The 16,203-nt window shown below is 33.7% G+C and overlaps 1 protein-coding gene across 1 annotated transcript in view; it reads right to left on the bottom strand.

The window, feature by feature from the left end:
* The window catches only part of LOC102813160 (testican-3-like), a 766,084-nt gene that overhangs the window by 69,957 nt on the left and 679,924 nt on the right, over nt 1-16,203 (bottom strand). Inside the window, exon 3 of the mRNA XM_006864537.1 lies at nt 13,123-13,242. Coding sequence (XP_006864599.1) covers nt 13,123-13,242 — 120 coding nt within the window. The remainder of the gene's footprint in view (nt 1-13,122; nt 13,243-16,203) is intronic.

The following is a 16,203-nucleotide window of genomic DNA, read 5'->3' as shown; positions in this document are numbered from 1 at the left end:
TGGTTCAAACTGACCTTGCAGTCCAACACATTATCCTGCATGGCCACACCAGGACTCTAGTCTTTTTTGTAGGTGTATGGATAACAATTTACCACAGACATAATTGCATTTTGAGATTGTTGTTGTGTTTGTTAGGTGTTGCTAACTTGTTTCCAACTCAGTGACCCTGTACACAACAGAATGAAACACAGCCTAGTCCTCACTTTTGTTTTTATGCTTGAGCCCATTGCTGCTGTCACTGTACCAATCTATATCATTGGAGGTCTTGCTCTTTTTTCCTGAGCTTACACTTTGCCAAATATGATGTCCCTCTTGATAATATATCTGAAGTCTAAGAGAGAAGACTCACCATCATAGCTTCTAAGGAGCACTTGAGGTACTTTTTTCCAACACAGATTTATTTGTTATTTGAGCAGTCTTTAGTACTTTCAATATTTTTCTCATATACTATAACTCAACTCTATCAAATCTTCTTTATCCATTTTTCAACTTAAATGTGTATATGAGGCTATTGAAAATACTATGGCATGGGTGAGACTCACTTAGTCCACAAACTGTCATCTCTTCTCTTCAATTCTTTAAGGACATCTTGTGCAGCAGATTTGTCTAATTGAATATCTCACGTGATTTTGTTTCTTTTTTATCTTCTAATGTTAGTTCCATTCTTTTTTTTTTTTTTCCTTCGCTTTTTATTGTGAATTGAGTGAAAGTTTAAATACAAGATCATCAGATTTACATTCAACAATAATATACTTTGTTTCATTTCAATGATTGTGATCCCCTCCATGGAACAACAGTTATGTCATTTTCTCCTTGTGGTACAGGTTGTCCATCTGATTTAAATGAAGGGACCGTTCCATCCTTCATAGTGAATATGCCTTACTAGTGTTTTTGTTCCCACTGTATACCTGTCTACTTATTGCTTGGCTGACAGTTGGACCATGAGAATGAGTTCCTCGCAAGATGTGAAGGGTGGTTGAAGTTCATAGCCTCAGGTTCCTCCAAGCTTTTTCTGAGCAGTAAGTCCAGATTGTGGGTTTTTTGTTTGCTTTTTCTTTTGCCACCACACATCATCACTTTTAAGATTTATTTTGCATGTTGTCTGTATTATTTAAAGATATAAAAAAATTACAAATAAAACTAAAAGTCCCCTTCTATCAGAAACCCTAATCCCACTCTGCTGGATACAACCACCATCAATAATTTAGTATACACTCTTGTAGTTCATTTTAGAATTTTACAGACAGACATGTATCAATGATAAAAAACATAGCATTTTATTTGTAAACTTCAATTTACAAAAATGCCATTAAACAACATAATTTATATCTTGTTTTTTTTTTTTTTTTTTTCCATTTGATATTGTTTCAGATGTCATCATTGTTACTATGGTACAAATATGTGCTACAAATAAATCGCTTTTAATTGCTGTATAGAATCCATTCACTTGAGTATATTATATTCTACTCATCTATTACTCTACTGATGCATGTTTAGGTTATTTTCTGTAAGGCGTACACATATATGCATGCACACACACACACACACACTTGTGTGAGTTTCTTTAGGATGTATATGCAGAAAAAAGTGGAATTGCAGGATCTTCTTATTTTAAAAACATGCTTACCTGCCTTGGTGTTATACATAGTATCCTGTGTTTTTTCTAAGTAGCTTCAGAGTTTGGATTTTCACAGTCCAGTGTTTAAATCCTTTGGAATTATTTTTATATGCTGTAAGGCTGGATACATCTTTACTTTCCCCAATATGGAGATTCAAATAATCCAATAGCAATCATTTCTCTACTTACTCAGGATGACTTGTTTAATATGACACTCACATATATTCTGAGGATTGTTGTACAGAGTCTATTTTATGAAACCTGTCTAGCTATTAATGTACTAATATCAAATACTTTTTAATGATTATAACTTGTATAGTATGTGCAGTAGTATGTAATATGTTTCCTTTCTTTACTTTTTCAAATTAGTTTTAGCAAGCTATACATTTCTATTTCATGTGGTCTTAGGATCGTTTAATAAAGATCTTAAAATAGCCATGTAAGAATTTGTTTGGAACTGAATTAAGCCTATAGATTAATTTTGTGAAAATTGGCATTTTATGGTATCGGGTTTTTCCATTTAGTTACATAGTATTTCTCTGCTTTCCCACATCGATTACAATTATATGATTTTGTCCCAGTATAAATTTTCTCATGTTCAGTAAGATTTGATTTCTGACTAAAAGTTTTCCCACATGTATAGGGTACATGTATAGGGATTTTCACCAGTATGAATTCTCTGGTGTCTAATGAGGTTTGGCATCTGAATAAATATTTTCTCACATTCACTACATTCTTAAGGTTTTTCTCCAGTGTGAATTTTCTGATGTGTGATGAGATTTTATTTCCAACTAAAGGCTTTTCCACATTCATTACATTAATACGGTTTCTCAGCTGTATGATTTTGTATATATATAGTAATGGATGAACTTTGAGAGAATGCTTTTCCACATTCACTACATATATAGGGCTTATCACCTGTATGACTTCTTATATGTATAATAAATACTGAGTATTGAGAGAAAGATTTTTCACATTCATTACATATATAGGATTTTTCCCCTGTGTGATTTCTCATGTGCCGAGTAACAGATGACATTCAAGAAAAAGCTCTACCACATTCACTACATGCATAAGGTTTCTTCCCAGTGTTAATTTCCTCACGTTCAATAAAGTTTTGCTTCTAGCTGAAGGATTTCCCACATTCCTTACATTTATAAGGCTTTTCTTCAGTATGGATTCTCTTGAATTCAATCAGATTAGATTTCTGACTAAAGACTTTCCAACAATCCTTACATGCATAAGGTTTTTCTCCAGTGTGAATTCTTTATCTAATTTGAATGAAAAGCCTTTCCACATTCTTTACACTTATAAAGCTTTTTCCCAGTATGAATTTTTTTTTTTTTTATGTGTAATAAGATTTTCTTTCCTGTTGAAAGTTTTTTCACATTCCTTATATTGAAAGGGCTTCTCTCCAGCATGAATTCTTTCATGTCTGATGAGGTCAAATTTATGACTGAATTATTTCCACACTTACTACACTTATAAGGAATTATAACATGAGACATGAAATGATAAAATGGTTTGTCATACTTATTATATTCGTAAGTTTGTTCTCTCACACAGAATTTCTCAAAACTAAATAAATATAAATTATGTTCCAAATCCTTATCAAGTAAGTCTTATTCATTGAAGCTTTGTCTTGAAGTAGCAATGTCTAATCTTGGAGGAATTATTTTTTACACTTTTTTTCATTCACTAACTTTTTTATTAATCCAAGTTTTCTTGAATATGGATGCCATTTTCCTTATAAGTGTTTCCAGCTGTGTATTGATCTGCTCACCAGCTCCCTACATTTCTGAACAGTGCATTCCAAAAATTGCTCCCTTTACCCACTATGGATCCTCTTCTTGCTCCAACTTGAAAATCACATCTGGTTTGATGACTTGACAGCCCACAGTGAGTTCTTTTTGTTGTCAAGTGCCACCGAGTCAGTTCCAACCCATAGCGACCCTAGATAGGGCTTCTGAGGAGCAGCTGGTGAGTTTGAACTGCCGACCTTGCAGTTTACATGGCTTTACAGTCTGACGCATTAACCCACAGCGCCACAGTGACTAGGTTTCTGTAATTCTCCAGCATCACTTCCCAGTACAAGTTCCTCTGCTGCCACTCCTCTTGGGTGAAGTCCAAAAGAAAAGAGGGAGAAACCACACTAACACGCATAAAAAACAATATAGGTGACATAACAACAGAACCAATGAAAATAAAAAGGATAATAAAACATTCTATGAAGAGTTGTACTCCAACAAATGTGAAAATCTAGAAGAAATGGATAAATATTTAGAAAAACACTAAGTACCTAAACTAACACAGAGTGAAGTAAAAAAACTTGAACACACCTCTAACAACAAAAGAAATCGATAAGGTCATTAAAAAGATAGCCAACAATAAAATAGCCCAAGCCCAAATGGCATTACTTGTGAATTTTACAAAACATTCAGAGAAGAGCTGAAACCAAATTTACTCAAACTCTCCCATAAGTACCAGGAATGCAAGGATGGTTCAATGTTATAATGTAATCAACATAATTCATCATAGCAATAAAAACAAGAAAAGAACCACATGATCATATCTATTGGTGGAGAGACGAATTTGATACAATCCAACATTAATTCTTTATAAAATACTTAATAAAGATAGAATTGAAGGGATATTCCTCAACACAATTAAGAGCACGTATACAAATCCAAAAGCCAGAATTATCCTCAATGCGGAGAAACTGAAAGCATTTAGTTTGCAAACATGAACTAGACACGAATATCCTTCATCACCGCTCCTATTCAATAGTGTGTTGGCAGTCTTAGTCAGAGATCTAAGGCTCTATAGGGAAAGTAAAGTCCTCCAGATTATCAAATAAGTAAAACTCTCTCTATTTATAGATGATATGATCTTATACATAGAAAATTCCCCAAACTTGAAAATTATTCAAACTTATTGAAAGATTCAGCAAAGTCGTAGGCTATAAGATCAATATACAAAAATCGGTTGGATTCCTTTACTAATAAAGACAGCTGTGAATGGGAAACTAGGAGAGCAATAGCATTTGCAATAACCACCCAAAAGATAAAATACATAGGAATAAATTTAACTAGAGAAACAAAAGACCTATGCAAAGAAAACTACAAAGCACTACTACAAGAAAACAAAAGAGATTTAAAAGAATATGCCATGCTTATGGATGGGGAGACGTAACACTTTGAAAATGTAAATACTGTCCAACACAATCTGTAGATATAATCCAATTCCAATTCAGAATTGAACAAAAGAATTTAAAGAGATGGAAAAAATGATCACAAGCTTTATATGGAAAGGAAAGCACCCTCAGAAAAACAAAGCACTGCTTAAGAAGAAAAAAGTTGGAGGCATATCACTCCTTGATCTCAGAAATTACTACATAGTCACAGTGGTCAAAACAGTCTAGTACTGGAGCAATGGTAGATACACAGCTCAATTAAACAGATTGAGAAACCAGAAGTAAATCCATCCACACAGAGTCAATTGGTCTTTGGCAAAGGGTCAAAACACATTAAATAGATGAATAGAGCCTCCTAAAATTAGAAACTTAAGTGCATCAAAATATTTCACCAAAAGAGTATAAAGGAAGTCCACAGATTGGGAAAAAAGTTTTTCGCACCAATATATCAGACAAGGGACTAATATCTAAAATTTATAGAAAATTACAACACCTCTACACGAAAAAGACAAGCAACTCAATGTAAAAATAAGCACAGGACATGAACTGACTTTTCACCTAGGAAGATATACAGACAGCCAACAAATATATGAAGAACTGTTTAGGATCATTAGCCACTAAAAATATACAAATCAAATAGCAATGAGATATCATCTCACACCAACATTAATAATGAAGTTCAAAAAACAGAAAATAATAAATGCTGGTGATGGTGTGGAGAGACTCCGGACCTCCTACATTGCTGGTAGGATTGTACAATGATTCAGCCACTCTGGAGAAAGATATGGCGATTCCTCAGAAAGTTCAAAATAGAAATTCCATATGATGCAGAAACACTTCTACTTGTTATATATCCACAAGACACAAGAGCCAGAGCACAAATTAACATATGGATGTGGATGTTCATCGCAGCACTATACACAATAGCAAAAAGATGGAGACAACCTATGTGCCAACAATGGAAGGATTGATAAACAAACTGGTGCATAGACACAATGAATTACTATCCAACATTGATGTATAACATGAATCTGCAAAACACCTCATAACTTGGGTGAGCCTGGAGAATATAATGCTTAGTGAAATTAGTTCGTCACAAAAGAATAAATTGTAAAAGCTTAAGAAATGGTTTCTAGACTAAAAGACACATTCATTGATGGTTACCACAGGTAGGAGGGAGGGGAAAGTAATTCATTGACTAGAGGATAGACACATGTTAGCTCAAGTGATGGAGAGGGCAATATACAAGAAAGATGAGGACAATATGCAAGAAAAGGGAGGGTGACAGAAAAGTAATTAATATAATTGAAGAACAGGCAGGTATGCATGGTCTAAAGGGGATAGATGTGAATACTGTTATATACACAAGCTTGGAACAATAGTGTTCTTTACGAAGATACTTGGATTGAGACAGGTTGAATGCATAAGGGAGGAAGAGTAGGGGGTGATAGATAGATAGATAGATAGATAGATAGATAGATAGATAGATAGATGATAGATATCCCACAAATAATTATGACTTGGAATTGATGTAACAGGATCTTGTTGTTGTTGTTAAGTTCATGAAGTCATTTCAATCCATAGCGACCCTGTATAGGGTTTCCAGAGAGTGGCTGGTGAGCTTGAATTGACAACCTTGTGGTTCAAACCAATGTTGCTGTCTAGCGCATTAACCCACAGTGCCACACCAGGACTCCTGAGAACAAGTATATATAAATTGCATATTAAATCAATGATTTACTTGGACATAATTTTCATAGTCAAATTTAGATTTATAAGGTTAGATTATATGGGGATATGCAATGTAAGTAAGAGATAACTTTTAAAACCGGTATTCAGAAGAAGCAATTCCTATTCAAAAGAGGAGGCAGAATGAAGGATATCATTATAGATGTCAATTGTATCTTCTGAAAGCAGAGAATATCAGAAAGATGCTTACTTGCATTGTATTGACTATGCAAAGGCTTTTGACTTTGTGGATCAGGACAAGATAAGAATCACATTGTGAATGAAGAGTAGATGTTTGAGAATACTTTAGTTCATTAGGAACCTGTACAAAGAACAAGAAACAGTCTGTCAAATAGAACAAGGGGGTACTAAATTATTTTTAAATGATTTCGCTCTATTTATTTAATCTATATACTGAGCAAATAATCTAAGAAGCTGGATTCAAGAAGAACAGGTAATCAGGATTGGAGGCAGAGTCACTAGCAACCTAAAAATGCAGATGACATAATCTTGCTTGCTAAAGGTGAAGATAACTTGAAATATTTACTGATAAAGTTCAAAGACTATAAACTTTATTATGAATTGCACCTCAATGTAAAGAAAACAAAAATCCTCACAACTAAACCAATAAATAATATCCTGATAAAAAGTGAAAACAATGAAGGTGTCAAAATACTTCAATTTGTTTTGACCCCACAATCAATGCACTCAACAAAATCAAACAACATATTGCATTAAGCAAATCTACTGCAAAAGACCTCTTTAATGTGTTTAAGAGCAAAGATATCAGTATGAAGGCTAAGGTGCACCTAATTCAAGCCATGGACTCATATGCATGTCTTTTCATTGGGCTTATATACTCATGAAAGTTGGAAATTAATTTTAAAAAGACCATGAAAGAATAGATAAATGTGAATGATGGTTTGGAAAAGAATATTGAAAGTATCATGGACTGCCAGAAGAAACAAATCTGTCTTGGACAAAGTACAACCAGAATGTTCCTTATAAGCAAGGATGGCAAAATTTCATCTCTCAGACTTTGGATGTATTATCAGGAGGTACCAATTACTGAAGAAGGATATCATGCTTTGAAAAGTTCAGAGTCATTGATAAAGAGGAATACCCCCAAGATAAGTAGAAATAGTGGCAGCAACAATGGGCTCAAATACAGCAACAAGTGGGAGGATGGTGAAGGACTGGTCAGTGTTTCATTATGTTGTGTAAAACAGCTCTGTGAGTTTCAACTGACTCAATGGTACCTAAAAATAACAACACAGTTACTAAATTAGTTCAACTAAAACATTTAGAGAGGAACAGTAGAGAGAGAACAACAACAATAAAAAAATTTAACATCTTTTAGGTAGAGTGGAATAAAAGGTAAAAATGTAGTGATTGATTAACTAAAAATATCATCTTAAAGATTTCATTTTATCACATTGAAGGTGAGTGTTCTGTGGGTAAAAATAACTTGGTTAGTGGAAAAGTGTATCCACATAGGAGAACTGCTTCATATCTTGTTTTTAAAATTAAAATCCAAATTTAACTATGGATATTTAAAAGACAGACATTAAAGTTGAAGTGAAAAAGAAAAATTGAAAATAAAATAGGAATAGGAATATTAGGTAAATATAATAAAATTGAATGTATGAGATAAATTATCATTAGAAGCATAACAAACACCAAACACTTCTCTGTGGAATCAATTCTGATTCATAGAAACCCTATAAAACAGAGTAGTAAGTGTTTCAAAGCTGTAATAGTTATGGAAGCACAAGTCCACAATTTTTTTTTTCCATGCACACTTCCTGGAGGGTTTGAACCACTAAGTTTTCAGCTGAGCTTTTAGATACTGTACTACCTGATATCCTTAATAAACTAATAATATGCATTATTTAGGAATCCTGGTGTGGCAATATGGGTTAATGCTCTGGACTGCAAAGTCTGTTTGAACTGCAAGGTCGGTTGTTCGAGCTCACCAGTCACTCTTTGGAAATCCTACATAGGGTCACTATGAGTCGGAACCAACTCAACAACACTTAATAACAACAACATTCATAGTTTGATAATATGCTAAGAGCATAAGCCTGTATATTCTAAAAATTGAGCCTCTAGGACATAAAGAATTGATGCTTTTGAGTTATGGTGTTGGAGGAGAATATTAAAAGTGCCATGGGCTGCCAAAAGAACCAATAGAGCCATTTTGGAAGAAGTGCAACCAGAATGCTCCTTGGAGGCCAAGATGGCCAAACTTTATCTCTCATACTTCAGACAAATTGTCAGGAGGGACCAGTCACTGGAGAAGGATATAATGTTTGGTAAGGTGGAGGGTCAAAGAAAAAGAGGAAGAACCCCAACGAGATGGATTGGCCAAGTGGCAGCATCGATGGACTCAAGCGTGGCCATAGCAGTGAGATTGGCCCAGGATCCGGCAGTGTTTTATTCTGCTGTGCATAAGGTTTCTATGGGTCGGTACCAACTTGATGGCACTTAACAACAACAACAAGTACATAAAGGTGTCAGTTTGAGGTCTAGGTGCACGGACCCATGCCATTGTTATTTTCAATAACCTCATGTAAAAGTTTGGCATTGATTAAAAAAACTTTTGGACTTGTTGCTTTTGGTTTTTGTTTTTGGGGAAAATCTTTAATGGCTTATTGGCTTGCCCCCAAACAAACATATCTATGTTGGAAGAAATAGTCAGAATGTTCCTTAGAAGCCAGGATGGCCAGATTTCATCTCTCAAACTTCAGAAATATTATCTGGTGGGACCAGTTCCAGGAGAAAGACATCATACTTGATAAAGTGGAAGGTAAGAGATAAAGAGGAAAACCCTCAATAAGATGGATTGGCACAGTGGCAGCAACAATGAGCTCAAGCGTAGTAATGAGACTGGCTCAGGATTAGGCAGTGTTTCATTCTGTTGTGCATAAGGTGAATCTGAGTCAGTACTGACTCAATGGCAACAACAATAACAATAAGATACAAAGTGGGGTCTCAGTGTGGTGCTGTAGGAAAAACATTTGACTGCTAAACACAAGGTTGTCAGTTCAAGACCACCAGATGATCCTTGGAAATTGTATACAAGGTTGTTATGAGTCAGAACCAACTCTAGAGCACAAAACAACAAATAACATATAAAGCAAAAATTATTGAAGATGTCAACCTGACTTAACAAAATCAGAATGAAATCAAACAATATGCCTTTCATAGAATTAAACAGACACATTTATGGTGATTTTATTAATTTGTTTTTATATATTTTTTTTTCCTATATTGATATATGTTCAAATTCACCAGTAATAAAATGAGTGTATATAAAAATAACCATGATATATAATATCATGCACAGAATAGAAAATAGAAACTGCAAGTAAAATAATAATACATTTCATTGAAACTGAGGTAGATAAAATTTAGCTCTGATGCCTTGCTGCTGGAAATTTGATGCCTTACATTTTTGCTGAGCAGTCTAGTAGCATCTATGAACCTTCATAATGTATAATTTATGTGCATTTGACAAATTAAATTGCTTGGAATATTTATCATAGTAATAAAATCATACAAAATTGACTGCAGCAGTTTTTCACAGAGAAAATATGGGAACAGGAAACTATAATTCCTATAGGAATAACAATAAATTAGTCTATACAATGGACTATTTTAGTTATTAACATATTCCTTCTTTATTTAATTAATTTAGTCCACTTTTTTAATTTAGTGAATATCATGTATAAAAATTCTACTTTAAGCTCTTGGGATACAGTGATAAATAATGATCTCTGCCTTCATTGAGTTTTTAGTGAGTCTAGTGGGGAGAGAAAGAAAATAAACCAAATAAGTAAGTTGAGTATGCAGTATGTTAGATAGAAGAAACCAAGAAGAGAATGGAGATTAAGAATATAATATTGGAAGATTGGTTTATAAATTAAATATAATAGAAAATGGATAGATTCAATGGGTGTGCTGATCCAATCATTTCTACTCTGTTTTTGTCATATATGTTTCAATGGACAGCTTGCTTTTGTACATTTACTCCTAATAGGCCGCTAAATCATCCATGCGCTATAAAGAACAATATGATCCATTTTTTAATTTAACCTTCAAAGATACTCAATACTCATGGCTTTTACTGTAATTAAGATCCACTCTCTTGAGACTCTTATGGCAAATATTGCAGAAAGAAAAAAACAAGTTGAAAAGAGAAATAATGTATTATGAATGTTCACAATTAAGCAGGAAGTGTGCTGAATGTTCTACAAGCTTTCTTGTTACTCATCCCAAACCTAAAAGGAGTCATTAGTCTGACTCAGAGTTGTGCTCAATCAAGAAATGTGAAAGCAAGCAATAAAAGTGCTCCATTGGGAGTAATGGGGGAGAATACAAATGAAAACACACAAACAAACAAACAAAAAACTGTCAGCACAATAAAAATCAAAATATTCTCGTCTAGTAGAAATCTTATTCATACCCTAGATGTATTTGCTACATGATTTCTATGGCCATTATACTTACTTTTTGTTTCTATTTAATAAGAAAGTATTTTTTTCCTGGAAAACTGACCAAAATTCATGTCAAGAATTTTGAAAACAACAGTGAGAAACACTTCCACATATTAAGGAAACTATTATCACTCCTTAAGAGAATTATTAAGAAACAACAAATATGCAGTAATCAAACATAATTATATCTGAAAGTGATAGCTTCATTTCTCTTTACATTATTTAAAAACATAACTAAAATTCCTAACAGAAAATATTTGTAACTATAGAAAATCCTTTGATAAGAAGAAAACAAGGGAGTCATTTTATGAAACAGAGATTATGGAGACTATGCCATTTGACTATGTGATTTCATTTTAAAGTACTCTAAGGAGTTTAGTAAGAGTGGATGGGTCATGTCAAGAGGAGAAAAGAAAGTCGATTTACAGCAACAAACTTTGTCTCCTAATAGATGCTGCTCAAAAATTGCTTCCTCAACTCTTCTTCTTGAATTTTAGAGCAATTAATTGCTTTCAATCTTCTAAAGCTTCCTAAAATGTAACCCATGTTTGAGCATCCTTTTTTATATGCATATATACATATCTTTCTACAAATTAAAAACATGAAAAATTATTAAATTGATAAACCATGTACAACAAGTGCCCTATTTTATTTTGTATTACTATTTCTATGGAACTAGAAAGAATGTTTTGTGAAGTATTGTTGCTGTTGTTATTGATAGGTGCCCTCAAGTTGTTTCCAACTCATAATAACACTTCACACAATTGAAAAAAATCACTGTCCAATCTTGTATCATCCTCACAATTATTGTTAAGTTTGAGCCTTTTGTTGCTGTCATTGTGCCAATCCATCTAGTTGGGAGAGTTCCTCTTTTTTGCTGGACCTCCTCTTTACCAAGGATAATGTCCTTCTCCAGGGATTTGTCTCTCCTGATAACATGTCCAAAGTATGAGAGATGAAATCTTGCCATCTTCACTTCTAAGGCACATTCTGGCTGTATTTATTCCAAGCCAGGTTTGTTTGTTCTTCTAGCAGTCAATGGTAATTTCAAAATTCTTTTCCAACACCACAATTCAAATGAATTGATTCTTCTATGGTTTTCCTTATTCATTGCCCAACTTGTACATAATTATGAGGTGGTATTGGAAATACTATGGTGAGCCACACACCTTAGACCTCAAAGTGACATCTTAGCTTTTTAAGTGTGCAAAAGGTATTTTGCAGCCAACTTGCCTAATGCCTAGCTTGGTTAATTATAAAAAAGCCAAAATAATTACAGAAGAATCACATGACTTGATTTTTTTGTCTGTCTTTCGTTCATTTAGTTTCTAGTATGTCTTTTTCTTTTCTTTTCTTTTCTTTTTTTGCCTGTTCATCCATTCCATGCAGTTATGATTTGGCTAAAGAAGTCAGCAAGAGCTCTGGTGGCACTGAATGATAGCTAGACTGCTAACAGCAAGGTCGGTGGTTCAAACTCACCTGTTACTCCTTGGAAAATTTATACAAGGTCACTATGAGTTATAACTGACTTGCTTGTACTTAACAACAACAACAACTACATGGAGTAAGGTGATGCTTTCTGTGCCTAGAAAGATGAAATTCTCCAAAACCCTATACAAGGTCTTGAGAGTTGAAGTTGATTAAATGGCAGTTGGTTTGGGTATTTTTGTTGGTTTTAAATAAAACATATCTTTAAAGCATTGCGAAATTAGTAAAATTTTGAACTAATAGTGTTTTCTAAACATGTATGTCCTTCAAAATTCATATATTTATTTATTATATTGTTCTATGCTATATCATTAAAAGACTGAAGAATATTAACAAAATTTCAATGCCACTAGAAGTCAAATGCTGTCTATGAGGAACCATTCCCTTTTATTACAGAGAGTTGCCCGCAATGCTTTTTTTTTTTTTCCTTTTAAATGATTCTGAGTGTCCTTGGAAGTAATAACCATGTCATAATTTTTGTTTAGAATATAAGTAAAGATTAAACTTAGGTTATATGTTTAGAATTGAGTGATTCATTGGAAATACAATCTCATACAGAAGATAAAAATAAAATGTACAAAATAGAAAAACCTTACTGCTTCTCTCGGGTCTCAGTAATGCTTTTGTCTTCTTGTTCTGGCTTCCACTTTCATGAAGGGCCTTGAACCAGTCCCGCAATCTGTTTGCCACTTCCCTGAACTCCAGGTCACTACACGCTAAAAAGAAAGAGAAACATGGTACATATTGAACAATAACTTAGCAAAATAACAAAATTATTTCTCAAATTTTTCTAGTAAATGGAAAGGTAAAACAAAGTGAAAAAAATAATATAAGCACTGTGCTTCAATACTTCAAAATGTAAATAGGGTGATTTAACACAAATATTTCTTATTATGAACATTTTCTGATGAATTATTGTCCTTATTATTAGATGCCCTTAAGTGGGTTCCAACTCACAATCTATCATATAAAAGGTTATCATTATGTATGTTACTAATATTCTACTTCTTACCAAGCAGGCTGCGAACCTTAAGGTCAGCAGTTCAAAACTACCGGATGTTCGCGGGAAAGACAAGGCTTTCTGTTCCCGTAAAGATTTACAGCCTCGGAAGCCCTGTACAGGGTCACTATGAGTGGGAACCGACTCCACGGCACATAACCACCTCCATTCCTTACTGAATACAGCACTTGGTTCAAGATAATTATTTTAAATATCCTTTTACTGAGTCATAATAGGCTTGAACAGGATAACGTCATTATAATAAGGTAGCTATTTAACTATAACAATTAAGCAATGAAAACCTAAGGTATAAAAATTTCTAGTGTAGTGGTTACAAATCGGGCTGTGAACCTAAGGTCAGCAATTCGAAACTACTAGCTGTTCCGCGGGAGAAAGATGAGGCTTTCTCCTCCCGTAAAGACTTACAGCCTCGGAAAACCTGTACAGGGTGGCTATTAGTCGGAACTGACTCTATAGCACATAACCACCACCACCACTTCTAATATTATTATTGCCCATACTTAGAATAGAATCATAACAAAGTCCAGTGTTAAAGATATACTCTTCCATATATTTGCAAACGATAGAAAGAGGAATCACTGTGTTATCTGATATCAGAAAATGAGGTATTTAGGGAATATCTCAGATTTCTGTTTTAAAAATATAATAACTTCTAAACTTTAATGTTTGTTATTGTTAGGTGCCATCAAGTAAGTTCTGACTCATTGTGATCCTACATACAACAAAAGGAAACGCTACCAGGTTCTGCACCACCCTTACAATCATTGTTATGTGTGAGTCTACTGTTGTAACCATTGTGTTCATTTATTTTGTTGAGGGTTTTCCTCCTTTTTGGTGAGCTTCTTCTTTACTATACATGATGTCCTTCTCCAGAGACTGAATACTCCTGATATATAATGTCCAAAATACATGAGACACACTCTCAATATCCTTTCTTCTAAGTAGCATTCTGGCTGTATTGCTTTCAAGGTTTGTATGTTTTCCTGACAGTCTACAGTATATTTAATATTCTTTGTTATCATCATAACTTAGAGGTATTAATTCTTCTTTGGTCCTCCTCATTCATTCATCAGTTTTCATGCATATGAACTAATTCATAACACCATGAATTTGTTCAGGTGTACCTTAGTTCTCAAAGACACATCATTTCTTTTTAATTTGAGCATGAATTGATGATGCCCAAAAGGAAATACTTGACACCTTCAATATTTTGTCTGTTTATCAAGTTGTTGCTTATTGGTACAGTAGAGTTAATTTTTGTTTCCTTTATGTTAAGGTGTAACCCAGACTAAATTTACTTCTTATTAAAAAATATTACTCTTTAAAATATTCTGCAAAATAAAAGAAGTATTTGTGTGTGTATGCTATGGAAAGATATGAAGGTAAAACTTGATATCATTCATCAGAAAAAGTCAGGGGATGAGTGCAGCACTAACTTTGTAATTTCAATTTATAGCTGAAAAAAATTAAGATAACCAAACCCACTGACATCAAATCTATTCTGAAGCATAACAACCCTGTAAGAAAGAATAGAACTGCATCTTAGGATTTTCAAGACTGCCATCCTTTAAGGGAGCAGAGAGTCTCATCATTCTCCAATGGAAAACATGTTCAAGAGAGCCAACGTATGATTCTGAGTATATCTCATGTGAATTTAGGGACTGTCTCAAATACAGATTTTACTAAATGCTAATGACAGATGACCAGATGAGTTGTGTAATGGCATCATACATGAGGACAAAAAGAAAAGGGACAATAAAAAGACTGGAAAGAAAGCAAAAATGCAAATGAGTGTCAGAAGAGTCTCTGAAATTAACTCTTGAACAGAGTAGCTAAACAATGGAAAGAATTGGTGAAACAAAAAAGCTGAACTAATTTCAAAGAGCAGTATAAGAAGACAAAGTGTTATAATGACATGTTCAAAAAGCTGAATTTAGAATCCTGAAAGGGAAGCATACACTTGATATTTCTCAGGCTGTAAGAAATTAAGAAGAAAAAAAAAAGCCTAGAGTTACAATACTGAAGAATGTGGTGGATAAAAATCATCAAACAATATAATTAATATCACATAAAGTAAAATTTTTTGGGAGATGATTAAAAAATGACTGCAATTAAACTCTGAAAGAGAAATGCCAGAAATTCAAGCTGGATTCAGAAGAGAATGTGTAACTAAGGATATCATTGCTGATGTTAAATGAATCATGGTTGAAAGCAGAGAATACCAGAAATATGTTTACATAAGCTTTATTTACTATGCAAAACCTTTTAACTGTGTAGATTATGACAAGATATGGACAATACAGAGAAGAAAGAGTATTTGAGAGTACTTATTTTTGCTCATGAGGAACTTGCACATAAAGCATGAGGCAGTTATTTGAACATAAAAAGGGGATACTGAATTATTTAAAGGCAGGAAAGGAGTGTGCCAGGTGTATACATTTGCAACATGTTTGTTCAATCGATATGCTGAGGAAATAATCTAAGAAGCTGAATTAATACATGAAGAAGAACGTGGCACAAGGATTGAAAGAAGACTCAGTACAACCTGCAATATGAAGATGACACATATGTAGCTGAAAGTGAAGGGGATTTAAAATACTTACTGATGAAGAACAAAGACCACAGTCTTCAGTATGTGTTGTATCTCATTGTAAAG

This window comes from Chrysochloris asiatica, unplaced genomic scaffold, assembly GCF_000296735.1.
Source record: "Chrysochloris asiatica unplaced genomic scaffold, ChrAsi1.0 scaffold00066, whole genome shotgun sequence".
Classification (NCBI taxonomy): Eukaryota; Metazoa; Chordata; class Mammalia; order Afrosoricida; family Chrysochloridae; genus Chrysochloris; species Chrysochloris asiatica.
This window is presented reverse-complemented; position numbering and strand designations above follow the sequence as displayed.